General features: G+C 66.4%; 3 protein-coding genes across 7 annotated transcripts in view; 1 reads left to right on the forward strand and 2 right to left on the reverse strand.

Annotated features, from left to right (window-relative positions):
- Positions 1–68: 68 nt before the first annotated feature.
- PAQR6 (progestin and adipoQ receptor family member 6) lies at positions 69–9,130 on the forward strand. 4 transcript variants are annotated; one of them, XM_006736721.3, is made up of 8 exons: positions 650–810; positions 2,031–2,108; positions 2,559–2,686; positions 2,761–2,966; positions 3,096–3,222; positions 3,583–3,679; positions 3,767–3,917; positions 4,189–9,130. In XM_006736721.3, exons 2-8 carry the CDS (start codon positions 2,058–2,060, stop codon positions 4,461–4,463), a joined length of 1,035 nt encoding a protein of 344 aa, XP_006736784.1. In that variant the 5' UTR covers positions 650–810; positions 2,031–2,057; the 3' UTR covers positions 4,464–9,130. The 4 variants fall into 4 exon arrangements, with proteins under 4 accessions (XP_081681559.1, XP_081681558.1, XP_081681560.1 ...); XM_081825433.1 differs by lacking the exon at positions 3,767–3,917 and having other exon boundaries at positions 69–810; XM_081825432.1 differs by lacking the exon at positions 4,189–9,130 and having other exon boundaries at positions 69–810; positions 3,767–4,180.
- Positions 5,202–6,010, reverse strand: BGLAP (bone gamma-carboxyglutamate protein). The gene is made up of 4 exons (XM_006736750.3): positions 5,903–6,010; positions 5,763–5,801; positions 5,579–5,657; positions 5,202–5,463 (listed from the first exon to the last, which is right to left on the reverse strand). The coding sequence occupies exons 1-4, from the start codon at positions 5,964–5,966 to the stop codon at positions 5,334–5,336; spliced, it is 312 nt and encodes a 103-aa protein (XP_006736813.1). The 5' UTR covers positions 5,967–6,010; the 3' UTR covers positions 5,202–5,333.
- The window catches only part of PMF1 (polyamine modulated factor 1), a 6,705-nt gene continuing 4,019 nt past the window's right edge, over positions 7,294–9,979 (reverse strand). The window contains exons 1-3 of one of the 2 annotated variants that reach the window (XM_081825443.1): positions 9,591–9,915; positions 8,452–8,647; positions 7,294–7,767 (exon numbers count right to left, since the gene is read on the reverse strand). In XM_081825443.1, the coding sequence (XP_081681569.1) occupies positions 7,714–7,767; positions 8,452–8,647; positions 9,591–9,826 (486 nt within the window). In that variant the 5' untranslated portion in view covers positions 9,827–9,915 and the 3' untranslated portion in view covers positions 7,294–7,713. Of the gene's footprint in view, positions 7,768–8,451; positions 8,648–9,590; positions 9,916–9,979 lie in introns of those variants that run through there. The other variant, XM_081825444.1, reaches the window with a different exon arrangement.

Below are 9,979 nucleotides of genomic sequence, written 5' to 3' on the forward strand. Positions count from 1 at the left end.
GCTGAAACGGCGTCTCAGGAAGGTTTCTCCGAGGCGACCCCTCGACGCAAGAAGCCAGCAACTCGGGTGGGAGCTCTGGGGCTGGTTGTGTGGGCGGCACGCTCGCCTGCGCTGGCCCCGTGAGCAGCTAGTGCCTTCGCAGGGGCGCTGGGTGCCAGCTCGGGGAAGACTGGAGCTCTTCCTCCGGGGGCCGTGGGCGGGAGCCTAGAGACCAGCCTCTGGAGCCTCGGGCCCCGTCCCCCTGCCAGGACCAGCTCGTCCAGTGTGTCGGGGTGAACAGGCACCCGGCTTCCCCGGTGCTTCAACCAGCACCTCCTGAAGGCCTTCGCTCTGGACTCTGCCCGGCACTGGGCGCTAAGAGGCACCGAAGCCCAGGGAGAGGGGCCTTCGGAGGTCACAAGTCGGGACTTGGATTCCTGTGCCCAGCCTAAGGCAGAGCCCCCCGCTCCTGGCAGGAGCTGACCCCTCCAGCAGCCTGGCCTGCGGGGGGCTCGGCGTCGCCCTGCCTGTTGTAGCCAGTCTGATGTCCGTGGGCCTGGGTCAAGCTGGAGGGGCTGGCTGTGTGCAGGAGGCCGAGTGAGCTGCCTGCTAATGGGGCTGGGCCACCCCACGCTGCGCCCTGGGGACTGGACAAGGCTGGGATTGTTCCCCGGCTCCCCTTTGTCTCACTCCCCGCCCGGGCCAGGCCTGCCTGCCTGCCCACCACCACTCTCTCCCTCCCGGCAGCCTGGCTGGCTGGAGCCTGGGACTCTGCCGGAGGAGCCCTGGGCCTGCCGACCCACCGGCTTAGGAGCGCCCACCAAGCTCTGGGTAAGGCAGCTCAGCTGGGGCATGACGCCTGCCCTGGGGGACCCGAAGTAAAGCGCCTGCTCCAGCCCCCTCTGTTCCCATGGCCACAGCACACAGCCCTGCGGAAACCCTAAGCCCTGCCGCTAAAGGAAGGGACCCTGAGTGGAGCTAGGCCCCAGGGTCTTCACTCTCACCCGTGCCCCAGGGAGGTGGGCAGCACGCAGGATGGGTCAGACCAGCCCCATCCCACTCGTGGGACGGGCGGGGATACCCGGGAGGCCTCGGCTCAAAGCTCAGCTGGGGCCCAGGGACAGGAGACCGGGGTCCGCCCCTGCCCAGCAGGGCCGCCAGCACCCAGCTCGGAGGCGGAGAGGGCCTGGCAGGAGCAGAGGCTTGGGGGGCCCGCCCGCGGAGTGAGGTCCCCAGTGGGCGGCACACACGCAGACCGCCACCGGGGGAGGCAGGAAGACGGGCGGGGCCGGGCTGTATTGTTGCCGCGCGGTTTGGGCCGGGAGGGGGAGGGTCTTATTCTCCCTCCCCGGGGGCGGCTCCACCCGCCCGGCTGGCCCAGCCCCTCCACTGGTGCCAAGGAATGTGCCTGGGAGGGGCGGGCGGGGCAGCGGAGCCGCGGCCGCCGGGAGGCAGCGCACAGGTCTGGAGCTGAGGGGTACGGGGCTCAGGAGGGTCGGGGACCCCCGGGGCACATGAGAAGTCCTTAGAGAAGAGCCAGACACCCCGCTAATTCGTTGCCCCTCCCACAGCCATCTGGCCTCTCCAGGAGTTCTCGGCAGCACCATCCGCTGGCTGTGCTCAGCCCCGGCTCTGTGGGCCAAGGGGCGTTCTGGTGGGGGGCAGGGGGTGCGTGAGCGCTCTCTGCACTGACCTCCCTGACTCAGGCTTCCCCGGAGACAGAAACTGGGGGCTGGGGACCCGGATCCAGGGTCTGGGGCTACTAACCGAGGCCGCCTTCGGGCTGGGGAGCACCCTGCACTCAGTCCGTCCTGGGCTGAAGCTGAGCAGCCCCTGGGGACCGGGGGCTGGGGGTTGCTGAATACTCCAGGCTGGGATGGAGAGGGGGTCACGTGGTACGAGGACGGGGAAGCCAGCTTCCACCCACTCGTACACGTGCGGGCACATACCACCCTGGGTCCCAGTGACCAGGTCCGGCCTGGACCAGGGTGAGAAGGGGCCTGTGGATGGGGACAGATACCTGATGCCCTCACTCCGCACTTTGTCTCTAGGTCACAGTGCGGAGGTGCCGGGCCACCATGCTCAGTCTCAAGCTGCCCCAACTCCTTCGAGTCCACCAGGTCCCTCGGGTGAGGGGCTTGACCCACCAACTCCCACTCGCCAGGCTACTGACTGGGGCAGAGGCTCTTCCCTTTGACCAGTTGGGCATGGGTGAGGGGGGCTCCTCCCTGCAGGCCGTCTTATCCCTGCCATCCCTCTGCTCTCTAAGGAACCTGCTGGCCACCCCTCCCTAGAGCCCAGAATGCTCCTCCACCCAGAGTCCCCTTCTTCCCGGGCGCCCCAACCCATCCCTCCTCTCTGGTCCCCTTCCCGCTGCCTCCTGGCTTTCTCCTCTGCTCTCTGGGCATTTGGGACCTGCGGTAAGATGGGGGTCGGATTTGGTTTGGCTTTGGGGCCGTGGTGACTTCCAGCCCGTTCTCTTCGACGCCGCTTGCCCAGATCTCTCCCGGGGAGGAAGGAGCGGGCCCAGTGACGCCCCTCCTGTGTCCACCCCCCACCCCCCGCCCCGCCATGCGCAGGTGTTCTGGGAAGACGGCATCATGTCTGGCTACCGCCGCCCCACCAGCTCGGCCCGGGACTGTGTCCTCAGCTCCTTCCAGATGACCAACGAGACGGTCAACATCTGGACTCACTTCCTGCCCACCTGGTGAGCGGCGCCCCGAGGGGGTCCTCGGCGGGCGGGGGCGGTGGGCGGCGGGCCTGAGCTCCTGCCCGCCGCAGGTACTTCGTGTGGCGCCTGCTGGCGCTGGCGGGGGGCCCGGGCTTCCGGGCGGAGCCGTACCACCGGCCGCTGCTCGTCTTCCTGCTGCCCGCCTGCCTCTACCCCTTCGCGTCGTGCTGCGCGCACACCTTCAGCTCCATGTCGCCCCGCGCGCGCCACATCTGCTACTTCCTGGACTACGGCGCGCTCAGCCTCTACAGCCTGGGTGAGCCCCGCGGGGCCGGGGCGGGGCCGGAGCGCTCGGGGGCGGGGCGGGGCCGGGCCCCGGGCGCTGGGGGCGGGGCCGGGCGCGCCCTTGGGAACCTCAGCTCCAGCCCCGCCCCTTCCTCCCCAGGCTGCGCCTTCCCCTACGCCGCCTACTCCATGCCGGCCTCCTGGCTGCACAGCCGCCTGCACCAGCTCTTTGTGCCTGCCGCCGCACTCAATTCCTTCCTGTGCACCGGCCTCTCCTGCTACTCCCGGTGGGTGCTCCGCCAGTGCGGAAGGGGAAGGCGGAGGGACGGGACAGGGCACCCCCCAGACGCGCCGCCGGCTCTGGACCATTAGCAACAATGGCCCGGCTTATTGAGGGCTCACCGGGTGTCGCTCCTGCGGGCCAGCACCAAACCTGCGCTGTCTCCTTGAACTCTCACAGCCACCCCAGAGGGGGCAGGTGTCTACCCCCCTCACAGACGTGGCCATTTCCAGAGGGGTCACATGCCCTAAGGGCTTTCACAGCCACTAGGCTACAGTGACATTCCATCTTGGCCAAAGGACCCCTGACCTTCGGTGACCACCCCCCGAGAAAGGATGGTGAGCAGCCTTTCCCTCCTGCCTCCCAGGTTCCCGGAGCTAGAAAGCCCTGGGCTCAGTAAAGTCCTCCGCACGACTGCCTTCGCCTATCCCTTCCTGTTCGACAACCTCCCCCTCTTCTACCGGGTAAGGGAGGCTGGGGTCCTGCCCTCCCCGCGCCCAGACCCTCACCCCCAGAGGCCCTCCCCACCAGCTCTGCTTGTCCTCTGCCAGCTTGGACTGTGCTGGGACAGGGGCCCCAGCTGTGGGCAGGAGGCGCTGAGCGCCGACCACAGCTACCATCTCCTCTGTGCGCTGCTCACTGGCTTCCTCTTCGCCTCCCACCTGCCCGAGCGGCTGGCCCCAGGGCGCTTTGACTACATCGGTGAGAGCTCGAGAGTGGTCCCCATCCAGGAAGGGGTGAGGGGACACAGCGTCCTAGAGTACAGAGTGAACAGAGTAATGGGGTATCACGGCCAGGGAGAGTGCCCGCGGTCCAGGCTCCCCCGCTCCTCAGATAACAAACTGGTAGCTTGGGTACCGGGGGCCTTGCAGGTTCTCTTATTCCCAGTTCAGGGGGCAGCCCGCCCCGACGACTAAGTAGGGCAGCCGTGGGAACGGGGTCCATGCCCTAAGCCGCCCGCCCCCCGCAACAGGCCACAGCCACCAGCTCTTCCACATCTGCGCTGTGCTGGGCACCCACTTCCAGCTGGAGGCAGTGCTCGCTGACATGGGGTCTCGCCGAGCCTGGCTGGCCACGCAGGAACCCCCCCTGGGCCTGGCGGGCACGGTGGCCACGCTGGGCCTGGCGGTGGCCGGGAACCTGCTCATCATTGCTGCCTTCACAAGCTCCCTGTTTCGGGCCCCCAGCACCTGCCCCCTGCTGCACGGCGGCCCCCTGGAGGGGGGTATGAAGGCCAGACAGCAGTGAGGCCCCGTCTCTGAGCCTGCCCTGGGGGAAGGTGCTGGGGAGGAGCCCCGACTCGGGCCTGACGGAGGTGGGGCACATCGGAGCCTGGAGCCAAGAGTGGCTGCGGAGAGAGAGCAGAGGAGAGGAGGGGGGAGGGGTGGTGTTGGCAGCAAGCAGGAGGGTCGGCAAGGGTGCGCTCAAGGGGGCCAGGGCAAGTGCTGAGGGTCTGAGAGGGGCAGCGCATGTGTCCAGGCTGGAGCTGGGGACAGGGTGGTGCCAGGGTCCTCACACCCGCTCCTGTTCCTGCCTGCAAGTCTCTGCCAAGCCCAGGGGAGCTCTAACACGACTAACCTAGGCCCACCCCGCGTGCTCGTGCGACAGGCCTGGAGACCCACGGTTGCCCTCGCCTCCCAAACCGGGCAGCACCATCTCCTGACAGCTCTCAGCCCACAGACAAGAGTCTGTCTGCCCTGCTCACAGCTGTGTGCTCAAGGTGTCCAGGCCTTTGGGTCTCCGTGGGTGTCCTGGATGGCGCGGTGGGCTGGGTGGGGGGAGGGGTGCTGGGCTAGAGGGGGAACCCTAATAATTAGACTTTTAGGAAGCTCCTTTCGATGCTTCCAGATGAAGCGGGTACAAATAAATCGGTCGACAGCAGATTTGGGGAAGTACTTTCTGAGACTGAAGAGGGTACACCTCCTCTCCACTCCCATCCACCGCCCCCAAACTCCACAGATGGACAAAGACTCGCAGCCCCACCAATTCCTCTTCCGGAGTTTATTCTGGAGCAGCTGGGATGATGGGGACCCCACGCTTGCGGGGCAGGGGGGCCAGGGAGAGGGGAGGGGAGCCGGGGTGGGGGCGCTGCCAGCCAGGCCAGCGGGGCTGCCCGCTCTAGACCGTGCCATAGAAGCGCTGGTAAGCGTCCCGGAAGCCGATGTGGTCAGCCAGCTCGTCACAGTGGGGGTTGAGCTCGCAGACTTCCCTCTTGAGCTCCAGGGGATCCGGGTAGGGGGCTGGGGCTCTGACACGCCAAGAGCGCGCCATCAGCCTCCACGACAAATGCCCGCCCCCTCCTCCCACGGCCCTGGGGGGTCCGCGGAGCCCATCCCCCAGGCTGGGCCCTGGAGAGCACTCACCCCAGCCAGGAGTCCCAGGAGTCCAGGTAACGCCGGAGCCTCCTCACCACCTCGCTGCCCTCCTGCTTGGACACGAAGGCTGTGGAGCAGAAAGGCAGGATCAGGTGGCTCAGGGCCTGGGAAGCACGGCGGGCAGCCCCGTGGGGTGATGCGCGCCTGCCCCCCACCAGGCCCTGCCTCATACCTGCACCTCTGCGGGACTCCGCACCGCTGGGCTTCGCATCTGCAAAGGAGAGGGCCCGGTTCACCCCTGCTCGTCCCTGGGGCTCCCCCACCAGGACAGAGCCTGCAGGAGGGTGGCTGGACCGGAGGCGGGGCACTCACCTGCTGCGCCAGCTAGGAAGAGTGCGACCAGGGCCAGTAGGGCGAGGACGGTCACGGGCCTCATGGCGGGTGTGTCCTGTCTGTCCGTGTCTGGGAGCGGCTGCCGGGCTGCTGCTGGGCCTCAGCTGGTCTGATTCTGGCCCTGCAGCCAGCACCCTTTATACTCTGGGTTGTGCCCTGGAGGCGAGCGGGGGGGGCACCCACCATGTTGTGAGTGGGTCACGGGAGGATCTGCCAGGGCTATTTGGAAGTCATCCACCCCAGCTCTGAAGGCCAAACCCCAAAGGATGTTGTGGTTGGAACTAGAGCTGCCTGGGCAGGCCCAGCCCCTCCCCAAGGGGTGCACCCCAAGTCCTCAGCTCCAGCCTGAGTTTGAGCATCAGCAGGGCAGGCCGGGAGAGGCGGGAGGGGAGCCTGGGGAGAAAGGGGGCTCCAGGTCTAAAACAGACTCCAGTAGAGCTGGGCTGCCTCTGGAAGGCTGTGATTTGCACTGCTGGCCCCAAGGGCAGGAGCCAAACCGCAGGGAGGGGCCCGAGGCAGCAATGCCCTGGTTCACCCAGAGGCAGAGGTGCCCTGCCCCTGCGGCCAGCAACGCCCAGTAACAGCAGGCCAGGGACCCGAAACCGTTGAGGTGGGCTGTCAGATAAAGACAGCTCTTCCGTTCAGGGCAGTGGGGACCCTCTCCCAGCGCCCCTCGCAGGGGGAGAGCAGGGCCTGTGAGGAGCCGGGAGACAGAGCGCACCTCTGACCCTCTGACCCTCCTCTTGCCCTGACGGCCTCCTCAAGGTTAACAACTGTGGGGGCCTATCAAGACACACACGTCCAGTCCAAAAAACCCCATCCCAGCACAGCTGAGGGCCACGCCCACTCAGCCCCACCTGGAGGGAGGATGTCCTCGAGCCCGGCCTCACTGCCCACCCCATGGCCTGCAGCCGGGCACGAGGGGGGTCTCCCGTGTGAATGCTGCGGCCCCACTGGGCTAAGTGTCCCCAGTGCCCCCAGACAGACCCAACCAAGCCTCCCCAGGGTGAGGCCCTCTCCAGGGAAAACAGTTTTGCGCCCCGCGTGTACCCATCCACTTCACCGGCCGGTCAGAGGAAGCGCCCATCTGCCTGTGTGCATGTGCTCACCACGCGCAACACTGAGGGAGGCCCGCCCAGGGCTTTCTCACAATGAACCCGAGTGGCAAAGAGAAGGGTGGAACCCAGGGGTCCTGGTCTCCATGCCGAGGGGCTCGCTGCCCCCCTGCACGTGATGGTCAGGTGCGCCCCCACCAGCCCACCCCAGCCTGGAGGCTCCCAGAGCAGCGCTGGGGCCTGGCGGGGGGCCTGGCGGGGAGCCCTGGCCCAGGAGAGGCTGGAGAGGCCAAGCAGAGGAAGCATCCTCACAGATTACAGTGGAGGAAGTTTATTTATGGATGTGGGGAGAACATGGCACGGTCCCTCGGGCCGACTGGCAAGGGGGCAATTGGGGCAGACCGAACACAGACTCCCCGAGCCAGGTCCGGGGGCGCTCAGGAACGGGCGGGGCGGCCGGTTGGCCCCGACCTGGAGGACAGAGAGCCCGGTGCCTGATTCCCAGCACGGGAGCTGGCCAACAGTCCTCAAGTTGGAAGAAAACAGGGAAGGGTCTGAAAGGGGTGAGGGGCTGTGTGTGTGACCCCAAGGGAGCCCCAAAGCAGGAGGGACGGTCAGGCCTCATCCTGCAGCTCATTCCATCCCCGCTCAGGGACTGGGCATGATTTCAGTGGTTGTCAGAGGCAGCTCGCCCAGGCCCTCGAGCTCGACTGCCCCGGTCCGGCCGCCACCTCCTCACTCGGGCTCCCCCAGCACACCCACCAGCTCCTTCTGTTCTCTGTGCAGGGCCTGGAAGCAGGAGGAGGGGACAAACAGGACACGAAAAATCCAAACCTTTCCTTCCACTCAGCTTGACTCCAGGCCTCTTTCCCCCAGGACGACACGGAAGGAGTGGGTGCCTGCTGCCCAGTGCCCCAGAGCCAGGGAGGGGGGTGAGGACAAGAAGGAAGAGAGCCACTGGGCCTGCTCCTGCGGCCGGCTCTCCAAGGCTCGGGGACCTGGGAGCCAGGGATTTGGGGACCCACTGCTGTGAGGAACAGGAAGGCCTGTCCCAGGAAGGGAACCACCAAGTGGTTATAAGTAAACACAAGCTGGCCATCTGGATGGCGGAGCGAGCCCAACGTGGTGCAGCCACTCGAGCCTTGCCCACAACCCTGGACTGGAGCCACTTTTTGAGAGAGAGGAAGGAAGAGAGGGCAAGCAGAGAGAGAGTGAAAGGGGGAATCTCAAGCAGACTCCCCGCCGAGTGCAGGGCCGACGTGGGGCTCGATCTCATGACCCTGAGACCACCACCTGAGCCGAAACTGAATCGGACACTCAACCGGCTGCCCCCGCCCCGGGCGCCCCCTAATGTGCACGTTTTAAAGCTCCTGGGGATCGGTCACATGGAGAACCCCACGGCCACGGAGCGCTAGCCCTGACTAACAGGAGGAGCCGGTCCCCTGGGCTGGGGACCAGGCCTGGGACACTCACCTGCCAGGCCTGCTGCCGCGCCTTGCCCTGACGCTGCAGCTCCTGCACCCGCCCCCGCCCGGCCAGGACGGCCTCGGCCAGCTGCCTGTTCTCGGCCTCCTGTCTGTGCACACGGCGCTGCAGGGCGTCCCGCTGCTGCAGGAAGTAGGGCATCAGGGCGCTGCGCACGTCTTCTTCCGGGATCCCGCTGGGGCGCCTGCGATCCCACCGGGGCCAGTGGACGGGGTGGGGAGGACGTGGGTGGGTGAGGCTGCCGTGGCCTCCCACCTGCGGCCTCTAGCGGGGCGGGCTTCCACTGGCACTCACCGGCTGGCACTCAGCTCGGCGCCCAGGGACCCCCTCTGCCCGCTCTCCCCGCCCACGTCTGCGCCGCCCCCATGTCTAGCGCTCCAGGACGGGAGGCGACCTTCCAGCTACTGCCTCTGTCCGTGGGACCCCGCGCACCCGCTCCTCAGTGAGCCGGAGACTGGGGGACCCGGAGGGGCCCCAGCAAGTGCTGGCTAACGTGGGAAGATGCGGCGGGCGGGTCTGGAGGCAAGAGGATGGGGGTCCTGAAAGCCCAGAGCGAGGGGATGGGTTGGTTCCAGTGGGCAGTGGGGTGGAAGCCACCAGAGGTCCTTTAAAAAATTTGTTTTCAGCTCTAAAACTCATTTCTCTTACGTGTTAAAGTCACAAAACATAAAGAAATTGGAAAGCACGAGAAAGGTGTTTGCTGGCTCTGGCCTCAGACAGTTCAGGCAGGGAGAGTGGGGGGAGGCAGGAGCTCGGCGTGGGACGCCCCAGGCCGCGAGGCTGCCCGCGGGGATGTCAGCCCCAGGGCAGCAGCTCTGGCGGTCTTGTTCACCGCTGAATCCCAGGCATGTAAAACCGTTTGGGGCATACAGGGTGTCCCCTAAATATTGTTAAATGGACAAGTGAATAAAAACCAGACGCCGGGCCGGCCTGACAGAGACTGCAAATCCACCCTTCCACCTCCTGCCGACGGGCAGATGGGTCCTGAAATGAGCCCCCTGCAAGGACGGCCCCCCCCAGTCGGCCCCAAGCCCCCGACAGCACGCGCCAGCTACGAGGCTCTCCTTCCCCAGAGGGGAGGACGGGCTTGCTGCGCCCCGAGGCCCGCGCGCGAAGCCACTTCTCACCAGGCCGGCTCCGTGCGGTCTTTGCCTTCTTGTACGATCTTGTCCAAGGAGTTCAAGACCGCTTCCAGGTTCCCCTCCGCTTTGATCTCAGAGATTTCCTCCTGAAGAGCAAGCAGGAAAGAGCTCCAATGACACCAGACAAGCCCACCGTGAAAATACGCCAAACCGTGGACAGGACTCAGTAAGATCTGGGCCAATTCCGGTGTCTTTGTACCAACATTCCAACTTCTCTCCATGCGACTTTAATAACTAAGAACGGGAAGTAGCAAATGGGAAACATTTGAGCAGAGCCTGTGCCCAACACCTTGGGATGCTGCAGCCCCAGGCCCAGCTGCTGGTGCCAGACACGCCCCGGTGCTTCCCGCCCGCCCCCCGCCCCCCCGCCGCCC

Source organism: Leptonychotes weddellii, chromosome 6 (genome assembly GCF_054177405.1).
Source record: "Leptonychotes weddellii isolate Sample4059 chromosome 6, ASM5417740v2, whole genome shotgun sequence".
NCBI lineage: Eukaryota > Metazoa > Chordata > Mammalia > Carnivora > Phocidae > Leptonychotes > Leptonychotes weddellii.